The sequence below is a fragment of the Protomyctophum bolini genome, assembly GCF_963924005.1.
Source record: "Protomyctophum bolini genome assembly, chromosome: 13".
Lineage (NCBI taxonomy): Eukaryota > Metazoa > Chordata > Actinopteri > Myctophiformes > Myctophidae > Protomyctophum > Protomyctophum bolini.
Window position 1 is genome coordinate 25505373 of NC_137874.1, and position 16375 is coordinate 25521747.

A 16375-nucleotide genomic window follows, 5' to 3' on the forward strand; every position below is an offset into this window, starting at 1 on the left:
AGCAACTAGAGCCCCAACCGATGCCAATCCCAATTTTAGAGATTGCTAGACCACCGATTACCAATGGTTTGGCCGATATCTTGTAAAAAAAAACGTTTATATATTTAAATAAATACAATTATGTATGCAAGGAAGAGCAAGCGCACATGTACAATAATTGAATCAGGTGCTGGAATAATAACTAGTGAAAGAAAGGCAAACCGCACACCGTTCTGAATGGTCCCCGCAAAAGTTTTCATTTATATTATTTAACCTCTTATTCCCTTTTCACAAAATGTTGATATATTTTTAATCAGGTTAAAAATCATGAAACATTGTCAAATACTGGCAGATATATTGGCCGAAATAATATACTGGTCGGGATTTAGTTGCAACCTTTGCCATCTATTCACTTCAACACTTGGTGACAAGAAACAGTGGCGTGAGACACGGAGAGAGAGGAATGTTTTGCTAATATCAACAGGTGAAGGCCAACGCATGGTAAAATGGTAATTTACTGCACGAAGGCAACTGTGCAGACATTAAGATCACACGCACAACTGTTAATGTGTAGCGTGGCAAGATGCAATCCAGACAGCGATGATGCTTTCATCTTTTCGCTTTCCTCTTCTTCCAGGGGCCCTTTCTAATTCACCCCAATGCCAGCGGGCCAATCACACTTTCCCCTATATCCATAGCTACAAGTAGCTCTATACTGATTATACCAATTTCCCCTTCCGTACCTCTTGTTTAAGTGTGGTATGCCATGTACGGAATGTCAGAATGCAAGGCCGATGCATTGCATACCTGAGAATGCGTGTCCTGATTCCTGAACATGCAATTATCAAAATCCGACAGGATTTTTGACTCAGGCATGATACTTGGTTACAAGAACATAACAGACACAAATAATAATTTCATTATAGTATCCCATGCTGTAATTGTGGTGCCAACACCTATCATGACTTAAACGAGCCGTCGCGATAAAGCCCCAGGTCAGGCTTCAACTTCTTAGTTTACCGTTTGCATGTCTCCATGACAACAATGTCATCCCTCTGTCGTAAAAATAAATTTGCCCCATTCAGCAAAAATCTGTCTAAATGCCGTTTAGTCAAGGAAAGCAGGCTGCAGCCCTAGGGCACGGTACAGACAGACTGACAGGTGCTGGGCACTGAGATTTACACCTGTCTCCAACAAGGTGCTTCACTATGAATAGGCCATGTCTGAACATTTGGACACGTTATCAAAATGGGAACATTTAGGTGTTACCATGGACACAAAACAAACTTAAACACGATCCAATTGCGTGCAATACATGTGGCTTCTCGTGTCAAAAGCTTTCTGGCGTGGTAGTGGAGACGGAAGAAGGGATGGAAAAGGTCACATGGAGCACTCTGACGCCTTCTCTACTGCAACCCGTCTCACGCAAGGACCTTCTCTACTGTAAGCCGTCTCACACAAGGACCTTCTCTACTGTAACCCGTCTCACACAAGGACCTTCTCTACTGTAACCCGTCTCACACAAGGACCTTCTCTACGGCAACCCGTCTCACACAAGGATCCTGGGGGTTTGCTTAAAGTATTCAAAAAGGTTCTCTTTCATGTCTGGGAGATATTCATTATCATCAGGGTAGAGTAAAAAAACAAGATTGATAGTTATCATACATTCCAAATGTAGAATGCATGTACTTCTAGACAACATTTTACACGTTATACATAAGATATTTAAGGACATCCCTACTGTACTTTTTGTAGGAGTTTTGGTGGCCGATTAAAATTGACAAGCAAATGAACCCTAGCATCCCTATTCTGGGGACGAACATTCTGCCAAAAACAATAGATTTACAAGCTCTCAACGCGTCACATTGTGATGAGCTTGTAGATCGGCTGTATTCTGCAAAGAGATTGGTGTAGAGGGAAAAAGGAGCTGACCCCATATGGAGCCCTGGGGGACCCTGGTCAGCTAAGTATAGGGTTTAAGTGGTTAACTACAGTTAAAGATATGGGCCCTCATTTGTCAAAGTGGTGTAGACCAAAAAACGGCGTATGGCGACATGACCTCATTTATCATTCCATCAAGACTCTGACTTTTGGCGTACGGCGTGTCAAAGCTCACGTCTGGTCTGAGCTTTGTCTACAGCCGTTTTTCCATAGTAAACATGCAGAGCAGCATTGCAGTTATGTAAATAGGTTTTCAATGTAATGGGTCCCGGGACCCAGGGCAGGGGTGGTCTTTTAGATGGGTCCCAGGGACATTTTACGAGTCCCACTTCAACGACATTATAGGAGTCATATTTTGTCATTTTTACAAATTGCAGCATTTAACCCCCCTTTTTTATTTTATGGTAATGTGGTAGAGACACCGACCGCTCTGTTGTCGGCACTCTCTCTAAACAGCTCTGGTCTCTGAGGGTGCGCTCTGACTGAGCGCTCAGCACTGCCTGTCTCGCTGAGCAAGATGGCGGCGCCCTGTGTTGTTAAATTATCAAACTACTATCGTGGTTCTACAACGATTCCTATGTCGATTTTATTGTTCATAACGTAGGATGATGTCAGATAAGGTCATGAAAATGATCGTGTCCGTGGATTATTGTTTTACCGCAATTTTATTCCTGTGCGATATTTTTTAACGTGGATTATTATTACTGTCCCGTGGAGGCGTGGACGCAGTGGTAGTTGGTTTAATGCGTCCATTGCTACTGAGTTTTGGGACGTTATGCAAGAGCATTTTCAGGAGTCGAGACCGACGGCTCTGTAATATTTTCATGGTCTTCAATTTTTTATACAGAAGCTACGTCCACTGGAATTATGTACAACTTAAGGAGAGAAATCAGACACTCCAAACCTGTGCCCAGTGCAAGTGATCTTCACGTTATGGATTGATTTGGTTCACTGGGAGATCGGAGATCATACATATGTTTATGCATTCATTCATCATTCATTCACTCCATAAAACATAAAATGGTAACGTAAAATAGAAAAATACGCCAGCACTCTCTTAAGTAGGCAACGTTTCTGTCACTACTGACCATAGCTGAAGGTCAATAGTGACCGAAACGATACTTAATAAATGTATCCTCTTTGACTTGTACCGAGCAGATTAACAGTGTGTGGGCGTATTTCATTTTGATATTTCATCATCAAAGGAAAGAACAAATGTACGCTAGGATTGGCTGTATAGGATTGCTCGATAAATCTCGTGTATACTTTGGCGTAAACTCATTCATGGGCTCAAATTTAAGCTGGGTTGTACACTTCATTGATGAATGAAGGCCACATTTTTGGTCTATCAAGTTACACAGCATAATACAGAGCATAAAACACTGTATCAGACTGTCGTGGGACACAATTCAACAGATGGGGAAACTCTATATTAAAGATGTGAGCACATTAAGTTTCAAAACAGTCTAAATCTATAACCTCCTCAAAGCGGTCTATCAAAAACCACAGTCTACCAAACCTGCGGAATTGGTTTCAAGTTATTCAATGTGTTTTTTATTATTCAAAGTGTAATAATATTAAATTAGTAAAAATAATACTAATAATTGGGGAGTGTTGTCTTTAAAATGTGATAATACCATAGAATAAGCCACTATGTATTCCCAAATTTACTATATTTAACAATTGCACAGATGTTAAATCTTTTTATGTAAAGCTTGAGGGTTGAGGTTGGAAACGAAAAGCAGCTGAAATGCTTATAGTAAAGGATAAATACATCTTTGTGGTTTGCCTTCTCCAATAACTGCAAAAATCTGTTCCAAGACTTTACAGTCAGCAGCAGGCTAACCTGTCCACTGTTAACTCACGAGTGTGCTCCGAGTAGTGCAGCTTCTGCCAAAAGCATTCCTCACAACTATGTTCAAATCTACCAGTTTTTAAAACTACCAGACACTTGGCCCATGGGAAACCACTTGGCCTGTGTCAGGCCTGCTACATGAGAGAAACATTTCCATTCACACCGACTCAGATACATTTCAAGTGAGCCAACAACAAGATACGACTACAGTACACGATGCATTCGCTCTGAGACTCAAGGTTATAACTGCTTTACGGGCCAAGACAGCAAATAGATAGTATTTGATTACACTTAATTACACTTATCCCCATGAACCCCAGCAACCCTATTCTGGGAATGTCATAATAGACGATCATTCCGTGTAATCAGGCGAACATTCACCGAAAATAGTAGATCTACAAGCTTCAACACATTGCATTGTGAATTTGTGATGAATTGTGATGTCGTAGATCAGCTAGAGATGAGCTCTAGAGACAAAAAGTATAGAGTAAACCCCAGGGGGACAGCAATAAGTGGTAATAACCATTAGTGGTGCAATGCATCGCGATTCGACCGTGCAGCAATGCAATGCAATGCAGCAATGTGACATGATCGATAACCGAAGCCTATAATATATAATTACAATATAATTATAATACTGTATATAATACTATATATAATATCATTCTAAATAAAATATGTTGTTGTTCAGTATATCTGAAAATTTTGCCATGTTGTGCAGTAATATAGAAAAGTGTGAGGGCACTCAGGGCAGTGCCAATGCACACCTCTAATAACTATCTTTTTGTATTTGCTGTGACATTTGTTGTGATATGTGACAATGTCAGAACATTCCACCACGACTGTCACACCCATCATGACACATGGCTTTAGAACAAACATAATGTGTTATTTCTTTCCGTTTATTACTCATAGACAATACAGAGGATTTCTACTTTCTCTTCCTATGTGCAGAGTGACTTACTCTCTCTCTTTCTCTGTGAGCCGGTCAGTGATGGTGTCCTTGATGGAGGAGCGTGAACCCTTATGGATCACTGGATATCTAAGAGGCACCTGCAGGAAGTACGAGATCATCAGGACCAGGTGCGCTGTGTAACCCAGGGCAACTGCCACACTCCCATCCTCCTTTGCTGCAGGACCAAAGTAAACAGATGTCAGAATTTTAAGTGAAAAAAAATAAAGAGGCTGACTTTTCTTGAACAGATCATGCTTGTACAGTAACAAGGATATTTTCACTGAGCTGTATCAACACACAAATCCTCAAGGACTACAATGTTACGGTATGCTTTTAGGAGCAAAAGCACTTCAAAGCATATAGTTGGCATTGCTGTGTGATGTTTGATTTGTTAAGGATGTTCTTTTAGTAGATGAAAAAAGAAACGGTCTGAACATAATTCATCTTCACAGCTTGAAAATACAAACAGAAATATCAAGACATCAAATAGAAGACAGTTTGGTTAACAAACCATTGAGGGGATTAAAAGCATGCACATTTATGTGGGACTGTGTTTTCAAGATGATACAAAAAAGGGCTTTTTGTGGCATGGTACGTTCAACGCTGAGAAATGCTGGCTGCTGCAGGATGCCTAATTTACTTCAGAAATGTGCCCGAGAAGCAAAAGCATCACGTACAACAATCCCTCTGAGACCAACTACATTTTAGAGGATAATTAGATGCTTTTGTGAACATTTTGACAAGGTTAAAAAACAGAGTTAACCATCCAAAGTAAGAGAAATGGGTTCAAGACAGCACACTAAGTGGTTTCAAGTTCTCAAACAGCAGCAGTATGTACCGCTTTGGGGCAAAGCCTTTAAAAAAGAAATCATGGTGTTTTTTATCTTAATGCTTTGAAATAATATACCACGGCCAGGGCGAGTGGTAGACTGCCTGACTCATACTGTGTGTTTTCCCTTCAGAACAGAAAAAAACCCTGCATTGTATCACTCTTCCGTTCTTGGATTTTTTGACACCCATGAAGTACTAAGTATAGCTTTCCAACTAAATCCGGTGGGGTTTCTCAGATGCTGCTTCTAACCGGACAGAAGGTCAAGTCAACTGATGACATGAACGTGCAAGTGACACCTCTGGGTGCAATAGGAGATTATTTTTGCCAATACCTACTTAGTGTTGGGTTGCACTGACAGAGAAAGCCGAGTTGAGGGCAAAACACTTAGGGAATTCACTATGCTGTGACGCCCTCTTTCCACTTTGTCCCCCTGGAAGGATTAGGACCTCCATTGACCCTGCTCTCTAATGTGGAACTCCACCCCCCCTGTGGGCCTTATTATCTGCTCTCTGACACCCAACCAGACATTTCTGGACTTGATCGAGCATTTTCTTTTCCTGCAGCAGACCCCACACAAATCCAAGCACAGGTCAGAGGGTGGAGGTGAAGTGCAGGGTATCACAACTCATCCTTTCTCCAATCATACCAGTGACTCTCAATGTTTTATTGTATTTCAATGATCCCCCTTTGATGTTTTATTTGCCCTTTTAACTCAAGAGTGTACAAATGGAACCAAAGGCACCCATATGGAACCGTTTGTACATTTATTGTCATTGTTTATGTAAACTGTTAAAAGTGTCCTGTAAGCCCATATGGGCTGGGCTTCTTCAGAAGCCCAGCGGCTTGACACTAAAATAATCAATCAATCAAATCTTCTTAGAGTAACTATCACACATTTAGCTGGGGACCCGCTGGAGCCTGCAGTGCCTTCTACCATCCATCATCTGTGTCTAGTCTAGCCCATCGCATGTGATCTGAACGCTACTGCTAGGAATGAAGGTAATCTGGCTCTTACATTACATGCCAACACTCGACTCCAAATCGACTGCACACAGCAGAGTCTCATTATACGAACAGGTGTTTTATCTGCTGCCACACCACATGTCGGTGGTTTATTCACTGGTAGGTGTCCACCTACACTGGGCTGCCTGGAAGCGCAGTGGCAAAGAGACAGGTGGGGAGGAGGCGAAAGGCCTACATACTGTACTTCTTCTATGCTCTAGTCTAACTCTAAAGGATGTTAGCAGGTGGCCTGAAGCTGCAGGGAGTGATTGAACACAGGAGTAGTATCCTGAGTTATGGACGGGGGGGTCGGGCAGGCTTCCTCATCCGACCAGCTGTGAGGAAGGGGAGCTCAAGAATGCAGGGTATAGATGACAAGTAGGGGGAGCGTTAAGGGTGTCATGACTTAAATCCGATTGCAAAATCATATTTATCAGAACTTTGGTATTCGGTAAAAAATAAATAAAAACAGCATCCTACAGTAAATGAAACATCCTGCAATCCTCCTTGCAAACATGATGGCAATTACAGTCAGGCAATCGTAGACAGATTTCATTTAGTATTCCACTGACGACTTGCACCTGCTGTTTTTTTTTTGCTCATGAGACAGTGGCAGCTTCATTTCTAGAAAAGGTTCAAAGTTCCACCTTGAACAGCTGCTATAAAAGTGCCCTTGAGCAAGACACTTGATCCCCAAGTAACAACAGAGCTACTGTTGCCAAGAGCCAAGACTAGGTTTTGTACCGTGCATCTGTTCAGAGTTTCAACCTCAGAGCCCCTTGTTTGTATACTATTGGACTTATTTATTATTTCTATGATAATTTGCTCTACTTTATATTTAGATGTTTTTGATGGACTTCAGATGAAGCACATCCACCACCCTTTTTATTTACCGTACACTATTAAAAATATATAATGTTTTTTGGTCTTCTGTGTTTAAATGCATAAGAAGTAATTTCTGCATTCTTGGCTGATGGGCAGCATTTTAAGGGGCTCAGCTCAGTGGTGTCAGCTTCCATAGAGAGGAGGTTGCGTTGGGAGGACTGTGTTCAAACCTTCTCCAGTGTGTTGCCTTTAACTCTATCAGGGTACTTAATCTGACACACACACACACACACACACACACACACACACACACACACGCTATCTCATCCTCTCTGGTTCCCCTCATTACAAGGATGGATGTGTCAAACAGTGTCTTCGTCATGGAATAGTATTTAGATTGGAGCTCAGCAGTGGTTGACTCACTCTAGATATCCTAGACAAGAGGACGTAAAAGCGTTTATTGTGGGCAGTTTCTACAGCAAGGCTGTCCAGAGGACAGTGGGTGGTCAATCCATTCCTGACAGCAAGGCTACTTAAAACTGACAATAAAATGCTTGTTTTGAGTTTTCTGGTGTCTGGGTATCGCATGGGTAAGGTAACTGCCACCACTGAGGCTACTGGGGTTTGATTCCTCCACAGTGCCTTGCCCGGGCACTACAACAAACACAATTAGCTGTGTTCACCCTCATAGTGGAAAGCCAGCAGGGGAGGGCGATCTCTATCGCTTACACCAGGGCCCAGGGGTAGTCATTAGTGTAAGCCTTACACTAATGACTAAGGTGTGTGTTGGGGCGGAAGTGGTGCAAGTGTGAGAGATTGCGTTTTACTCCACATGTGTTATGCCTTCACCTCACTGTCAGGTAAAAAGAAAAAACACTTAATAATAATTTCTATCCTCTTTGTTCCCTGCCAGTTATAATCTCCACCGGGACAGACGGGCTAAGGTTTTCACCCCTGTCCCACCATGTGTGTATACGTGTTTCCACCTGTGAGCAGCTATTCTCCAGCACTGCTGGATCAGTGTGCATTTGCATGCACCCTCCCAGTAGGCCAAGGAAGATCCTTCACCCCAAAAGGTGCAAAAAGGCTTCATGGTGGCGCTATAATGGGCCGATTCACATTTTGAACCATAGGTTGTACAGACAAAAATAAATCCCCCTGGATTCCCACATTTTCCACCATTTGGCTAAACACTTATTTGCTACTACTCCACAGATTTGAACCAAAACACACACACAAATCGGTACACATTACCTCTGGAGTCATGTGATCAGATTTGTTGTACAACAAAGTAAATTTGACACACACACACACACACACACACCTTACCTTGGAAGTCCTCTGAATTAGGCAGCTTGACTCCACAGATGACATAATCGGACTGATTAACCTGGAGAGTTGAGTAAAAGGTTTTATATCAAAAACAAAGCGCAGGCATGAAACATGCAGACAAGTGAGACTAACTCCCCATGGCAAAAACCTTCAGCGCCGATAGCTACTGTACTCACTGTAGACCACTGGGCCTCATTTAAGTAACTGCATTCATTTTATCTCACATTATCGGCAACAAAGTAACAAAAAAATGTATCAGCAACAAAATAATGACAATAGTTTTCAGAGCTAGAAGTGGATTATCAAGCATCAAAGTAGAAATTCAAATTGCACCTCGCTTTGGAAATGTATAAATTGTAACATCTGCCGAACATCAACATCAAGCAGTCAGATAGTACTTGTACAGTCAGACAGTACTTGTGCAGTCAGACAGTACTTGTGCAGTCAGACAGTACTTGTACAGTCAGACAGTAGGTGAGCCAGTAGGGTACAACAGCAGTGTACGGGGTGAATTGTGCCCTGCATAGAGTTAGTGCTGTGTGTGGGTGCGCTCCAACTCACAACTTCAATGGGGTAGATGTACGAGAGCTCCGACAGGAGCTGGCGACAGCGGAAGGTGAGCTGGGCGTTGGACTTGAGGAACTGCTCTCTGGAGAGACAAGGACAGATACACAAACAACATGGTTGAAGTAACTTTACCAAACTGACTGAGAGAAAAGCTACAAGTGGAGAAGCAGCATATCAGAAGGAGGATGCAACAAGTGTATGGGAAGGAGAAAGTGAGTGTGGGGCAGTAGGGTACACTCCAGAGTTAACACTAAAGTGAGTGTGAGAGAGAGAGAGAGAGAGAGAGAGAGAGAGAGAGAGAGAGAGAGAGAGAGAGAGAGAGAGAGAGAGAGAGAGAGGAAATGTGTGCAGTGTAATGAGGGATGACATCACAGTGATGAGGAGCTTGTTTACCTAAGCCTTGCTTGAATGAGAGAGTTAATCATCCCAGGCGCTGAGTCATCACTACTCTAATTGTAACACCAACTCAATTATCATGACTCCCAAATTACCAACCGCTACACATCCCAGTGGGGCACTTCCCAAATCAGCGGGTCACGTTGCCTTAACCCTGCTAGTTGGCTGGCTGACATCCTGTGACCCGACAAGGTGAGAAGTGGAGACGGCTGGAATAATGTCTGCTTTAAATTTTAAATGCTTCGTAATGACCAATGCTACTGTGGTAAAATGACAGAATGAACAAAATTGTATGTGCACACGAGTAAAACAGGGTTCTGTCTGTGCCGTCACCTCTACCGCCAAATGTACTGTATGTCTTGCGGTGGACTTCAGAGTGACTGGATGTAAACCACTTGAACATCAGGAGGCTCGAGGCAATTACTAAACTGTCTAGAGTGGCTGCTGGAGCTGCAGTATGCAGATGAATATGCTCTAGTAGCTCGTTCCCCACACGACCCCCAGTCCATCCATACAGTGGTTGTCAAAGCCTACAGCACGACGGGACTGTCTGTCAACACCGCCAATGGAGTTCCAGAACCCCACCCACCCTGCATGTCCTCGCCATAGACCACAGACAACTCGCAATTGTTCCATCACTCACATATCTGGCCAGCATTCTCTCAGAGGACTGCAGCATTGACCGTGAAATCCAAAACTGGATCAAGCAAGTATCTGCCGCATTTTGGGAGTCTTTCAGAACAAGAAACGAATTCTGCACACCCAGATTGTCGTCCAAAAATCTGCCTTCATCACCAGCTGTGAAGCCTGGGTCAAACTTAAGCCAACAAATCCATGCAGTAACTAGAATGTTTCTGAAAGGATGCTGCAGGGATTCACCTGGTATGATCATGTGCCTCACCTGGTATGATCATGTGCCTCATAGAAACCTGCAAAGAATCAACTGCAGATGCTTCAAAGCATGATCACACAGGCACCAGTTATGCTGGCATGAGCATGTCCTCAGGATGCCCCAAAATTAACTGCCCATGCAGTGTTATATGGCCAGCTCATAGAGTTATAAAAGGATAGAGGCCGAACCGGAGCGACAGCCCCGCCTGCTATTCATTTCAGTGGAAGTTGCTCAGTGGCGTTTTGAAGCACCCGGAAGAATGGTCTAATTCCACGTTTTTTATTTATTTGGGCACCAACATCTGGGGCCCAAAATGCGGAAGTGCAAACAAGCGCTCAATATTAAACCCCAGCGGCACGGGGTTTCCTTGTCATAAATCCACGGGTCCACCTGCAGTCCCCGCTCTGACCAGTAGGGCTGTGCACTTCAACGTTGGAGAGCCTCCCTGGGGCCTTGGGCCAGCTACACTATGGCCAATGCGCACCAGAAGGGCAGAAGAACAGACACAAAGACCTTGGAGGATGCCGTTGTAGACAGACATCTGGCAGCAGTGCTGCATGGATGGGACTCACAGGCTGGAGGAGCAGACGAAAGAGAGGAGAGAGAAAAACATCCCTGGATGCCATAACTACCACATGCCCCACCTGCAATAAAACCTGGATGTATTGTTGTTCGATGGACAAGCAAGTCCGTCCGGTTTAGGGATCACATAGTGACAATATGACACATTTTAAATGAGCACAATAACAGATTATCAGTAAAATATTTGTCGTATAGCCATCACTTAATGTTGTGTATTTGATGTAGTTTCAAAGATGCTTGCTCTGGTCTTGTGTTCTTAACAAGTTAACATCGTTTGTGTAGTGGCAAACACAGACCTATTTTGAATTCCTCAGGATAGTTGTGAATGCCCTACATCTTTAGCAACAGTGTTGAAAATGAGCAGACTGAGCATGAGTCGTGTCAGGGAGGGTGTTGTATTGTAGTTACCGCAGCCATTTTAAATGAAAAAGAATGGCTGCATAAAACTATGTCTTCCAACAATGTATTCTCACTGCGGTTTGTGTACGATTCCAACATTATTCCACAACTCCACTCTAATAAAGACTGCTTTTACCTCTGTGAAGTGAAGTATAGTTTAATTTTGTATGATGCGAAAATAAAATGTGAAAAAAATAAAAGAATATATTATATTTTGCATAATCAATTGGGACTTTGGATTAGTAGACCAAGCCTCATGCACATGGGGATCACATTTGGAAGTCTGTTGTCTGGTTCAATAGCATCAAATGGAGGATAATCTCTGTGTCTAATGTCTGCACAACATTAAACACAGATACAGTACATTCAGTAAAGAAATCTGTCCCCAACGTTTTCCTTCACAATAATAACGTCATGTGAAATTCATGTCAATGATTTGGTAGGTTAAAGCTGTACAGTATTAAGCAACAAACTACATGACTCATTTTCTTTCTTATTTCAATATTAATCTTGGTTCTCCAATTCCGTCCATTTCAAAACAATCAAAACTGCTGCAAAATATCTTTAACAAGTCATATGAATAAACTAGAAAAAGTAGTCTCTACCAGGTAAGGTAGGTCATTGTGGGCCAGCAATGTTCGAAAGTCACCAATCAGGATGGAATATGAAAAATTGGACAGATTTGTCTTGATCACATGACTATATAGAAATTACAGATTTGCATGATGTTTGGACAAAATCTAAGGGCGTAATATATAAAAAATGTGTTTAGCAAAACACATCCTCGTGGTGGCGCTATAACAGGACCATGTGAAAGATCTGGGGCAGAGGTTCTGCTCTGGCATGCAGGGAGTGTGTGTATGCACAGTTTCACGTTGATTGGCCCAACAGTGCTGGAGATTAGCTGCTCAGACAGACAGATGGACACACACGGACTGACAGACGGACGGATGAAAATATAAAAGATTTAAGTACAGGCAATGACCTCTTTGTATAATCCAGTGGTCCAACAAGTCACACTTTGTTAAACTCTTATGCCTGATTTATAATTGGTTTTGTGTGCCGATTTATACTTTGTGGACAGTGATTTTCAAGCTCACAACAAGCTGTGATGCGTGTTGAGCGTGTAAATCACAATTGTCTGTGCAAGGCACCCGCGTGCAACAACGTATATCTCAAGGCAGGCTTTAGCGTGTGTGTTCCCCTCAAGAGAGTGCCCTCGTTCAGTACTTAAACCACTGCTTGGGGAGCGGTGTGGGTAATAACCGATAATTTCACACACATGAAAAGGCTTTTGGTGGAGAGAATCCTTATTGAACGTGATGCGTTCTTCCCTCCCAGCTCCTCGCCTTTCACTTGGATTTCCTATCTGGCTTTGCTTGTGGTCGGTAGGGCACTCATTATTACCATTCCCCAGACTGCGGCTGCTTTGTACAAGTTAAAAGAAAAGACAAAGATTAGTGCATGTTGACGGTTTTATCTGACCCTTTCTGGAAAATGCCCTTCTCTCTTTGGAAGGGTTTACCTTTATTTGGCTGGTTAAGCTAAGACGCAAAGCCCTTCGCAAGTGCTTGCCTAAAATAAAATACCCAAAGTTATGTTCGCCACTGCCATTCTTCTTACGTTTGTTCTGAGAATCTCTCACACAAGCATGTTTTCCTTCTTTCATCCCCTTTATTGCCCCTTCACGGCGGCAACAGCTTAAAGGTCCAGGTTTGTGTCAAAAAGGCTGGCAGTTTGAATCCTCAGAATGGCTATGGGAATCTGAACAGAGAAAGTGGATGAGTAACACTCGCTCGCCCCTCCCTCAACATCTAAACCTTTCAGGAAGGCACTTAAACCCCCTATAGCTCCAGAGGAGTGGTTCAGTGGCCACCCTTCTGGTCGAAGTGGGCAGCTCCCAGATGTAAATATACACACGTAAATCTTGTGTGTATGAGGAACAGATCTGTGATGAAATGAGCGTGCATTCTCGGTGAAACCCGTCCCTGTTTAAATAAACTAAGCAAAGTTATGAAAATAAATAAAAAAGAAATACACCTTTCTAAAGAAATCAAATCAAAACTAAATAGACATAGGCCACACAATGGACTTTTCACAGAATGGACATTCGACAGACGCGTGAGTGTCAGTGTTAATTTCCTGTTACTGGCCTGTTCTTGCTGTTCTTCCGAAGGCTCAGGCTTAGCATCTGTAGCTGCCAGCAGTGCCAGGTACACCTCAGACAAACAAATGCCATATCTGCAGGGTCAACGCCCACCGCATGCTTCTACCACCAGGCCAAGGCAAACACAATCAGACATGGGCCTTTCACACAATGTGCATACAAACAGGCAGCGCCAGCCTCAACAACATCCCCTTTGGGGGTGGGTGGGGGGCAGCAATCTTCTCAGTGTTCGGAACAACTGACCAGCACATTGGCGCACATCATCGTATGAGGCCTCGATAATTTCAAGCAGATGGGGAGGGAGTGCAACGGAAAAGGATGTGCATAATGCATACAGTATATATGTATGTGTGTGTGTGTGTGTGTGTGTGTGTGTGTGTGTGTGTGTGTGTGTGTGTGTGTGGAGATAAAGACACTTAATTGTAGGTTGTTCACACATACCTCTTTGCAGTACATTCTTTCTGAAGCTTGGTTAAGGACTCCTTCTCCTCTTTCAGATTTTGGTGCTGAGTGGAGAACGCTTCCTCTGAGGGAGACAGAGAGGAAGAGAGAAAGAGAGGCAGCGAGAGAGAGAAAATTACCAGGTGTGTTCTGTTCTGGTAATTTGCACAGGTGGGTGGGCCTGTTGTTGGTCCACTGCCAGCCGCTATTAAACTTCAGCAACATCAAATGGTTCTTTTGATCAGGCCAAAGCCATTTCCTCTTGACACCACATAAAACCACACAACATGTGTATGATGATTACAGGATTTGTCAGACTATGTAAATACAGAGTAAGGAAAATAAATAGAATCAGCTAGATAAGGATCAAGAGATGGACTTGAGATAATATCCAGATAAACCCTGCCATAAACACTGAACAAGGACAGCTTATAATAGCAACAGAATATTTCTTCTGGGGTACTAACTGGAAGTTCACGGACTATTGAAACAAGGTGCAACATCTTAGGAAGAGCTTATGTGTTGAGATCCGAGCGAGAGCATCTACAACTGAACTTGATGCAGATAGTGTAGTCACACCAGCTAAGTGCCAGAGATCTCTAGATTGCTAAAGGGCTCGCTGTACTTTGTTCAGCAGGGTTTTGCACACCAAACACATTTTGAACTACAAGCTCAAAATGTGAGCTTGTAGGTCTATTTCCTGTGTACAACACAGGCACAAAATCAAATATAAATCCTGCTTAACCCTAACCTTGCACCACCTGCTTCCCCTCAGAGACATTCTGCTCAGACGGGTGTCTTACTGTAGAATGCGGGTGTACGGGAAACAGATGGAGGAGAAAGTAGCGAAGATCACAGTAGGGGTAGTTCCATCAGATTAGCCAGGGAGACCGATAGTGTCAAGGAGCGATAAGGGAGACCATCACAGGGTTTTAAGTGCTGACTTGAAAACACAGTTCGATACCACCTGCGTGGACCCGGGCTATATACTCGCTTTCATGTAATGCCCAGCTCTGCTCCATCCATCTATCTTTCCATCCTTTCATCCTCCTACCTGTAACTCATTCCCGTGTGTATGAAGGCATGGGCCAGCAGGCTAACATACCGCAGCAGTGTAAAAACAGCATGTGTGTGTCTGTGCGTGCACGTGTGTGTGTGTGTGTGTGTGTGTGTGTGTGTGTGTGTGTGTGTGTGTGTGTGTGTGTGAGTGAGAGAGCATATGGTCAAATGTGTGTACCGGTATATATATATATCATACTTTAAAATTATTATTAATATATTAAAGTTATTATGTTGCTCCCCAGGGGGCCTTATGTGCCACAAGGATAGTGGATAGGTAACAGGTAACAGTTGCTCCCCAGAGGTGTTATATCTTATCCTCAGGCAGACCCACACAGACACCTGCATGATACTACATATGGCAAAAGATCAGTTTGGTTGTGCATTTTATGAATGCCATATATATTGGTGGAAAGGTTAACTGACTGCAAAGAATGAGATTGTTACTCATTTTTTACTAATGCACCGTAATGCAAATGTCACATTTGCTCACTGGTACTTCCAGTATACCGGAAGCATTTTGCACAGAATCACCCCTAAAACTACCGAATATTTTGAAGGGATTTTGTTTTTCACAAGAACCCATTCACCACAAACAAACCCTACATGCTGTATACGAACTTCAAAGCTGCTCTTCACTGTCAAACACGCCAATGTATTTATGTATTGTTATTTATTTGTCTCACACATGTTCTAACCCAAAAATGTAAACAGTCTCCTTTTTTTCTTTGAATGAGTGATTGTCAGTTAATGAGTTTAAATTTGTCACATCCATCACGCATTTGAACTTAAACACAGCTTTATATACCGAGTCTTGGTCAATGAGCTAAACATTTTCACTACAGTCTTTTGTTCGATTGTGTTTGGTTATGCTGTAATACTTTGTTTTGACTTGAATCTACTCATTTTAAAGTTATATCGTCACAGAATTACCCCCCTTCTAAATGTTACAGGCTTTGTTTTAGATAATTTGACGGTATTGGAGAACATTTCCCAAAGCATACCGTACCGTTTGATTTTCAAGGATACCATTGGATTCCCTTCGTTTCAGGACATGTAATGAGAGCAAAATGGCCCTTTAATTACACAATTATTTACACAAAATGCCAGTGGAAAATTCAGCTCATGTGTCATGGGGCATTAATATGCTT

General features: G+C 42.7%; 1 protein-coding gene across 2 annotated transcripts in view; it reads right to left on the reverse strand.

Annotated features, from left to right (window-relative positions):
* uvrag (UV radiation resistance associated gene) overlaps positions 1-16375 on the reverse strand; it is a 106571-nt gene that overhangs the window by 54554 nt on the left and 35642 nt on the right. For both annotated transcript variants that reach the window (XM_080779785.1, XM_080779786.1), the window contains exons 9-12: positions 14166-14250; positions 9283-9370; positions 8719-8779; positions 4740-4905 (exon numbers count right to left, since the gene is read on the reverse strand). In XM_080779785.1, coding sequence (XP_080635911.1) covers positions 4740-4905; positions 8719-8779; positions 9283-9370; positions 14166-14250 — 400 coding nt within the window. The remainder of the gene's footprint in view (positions 1-4739; positions 4906-8718; positions 8780-9282; positions 9371-14165; positions 14251-16375) is intronic.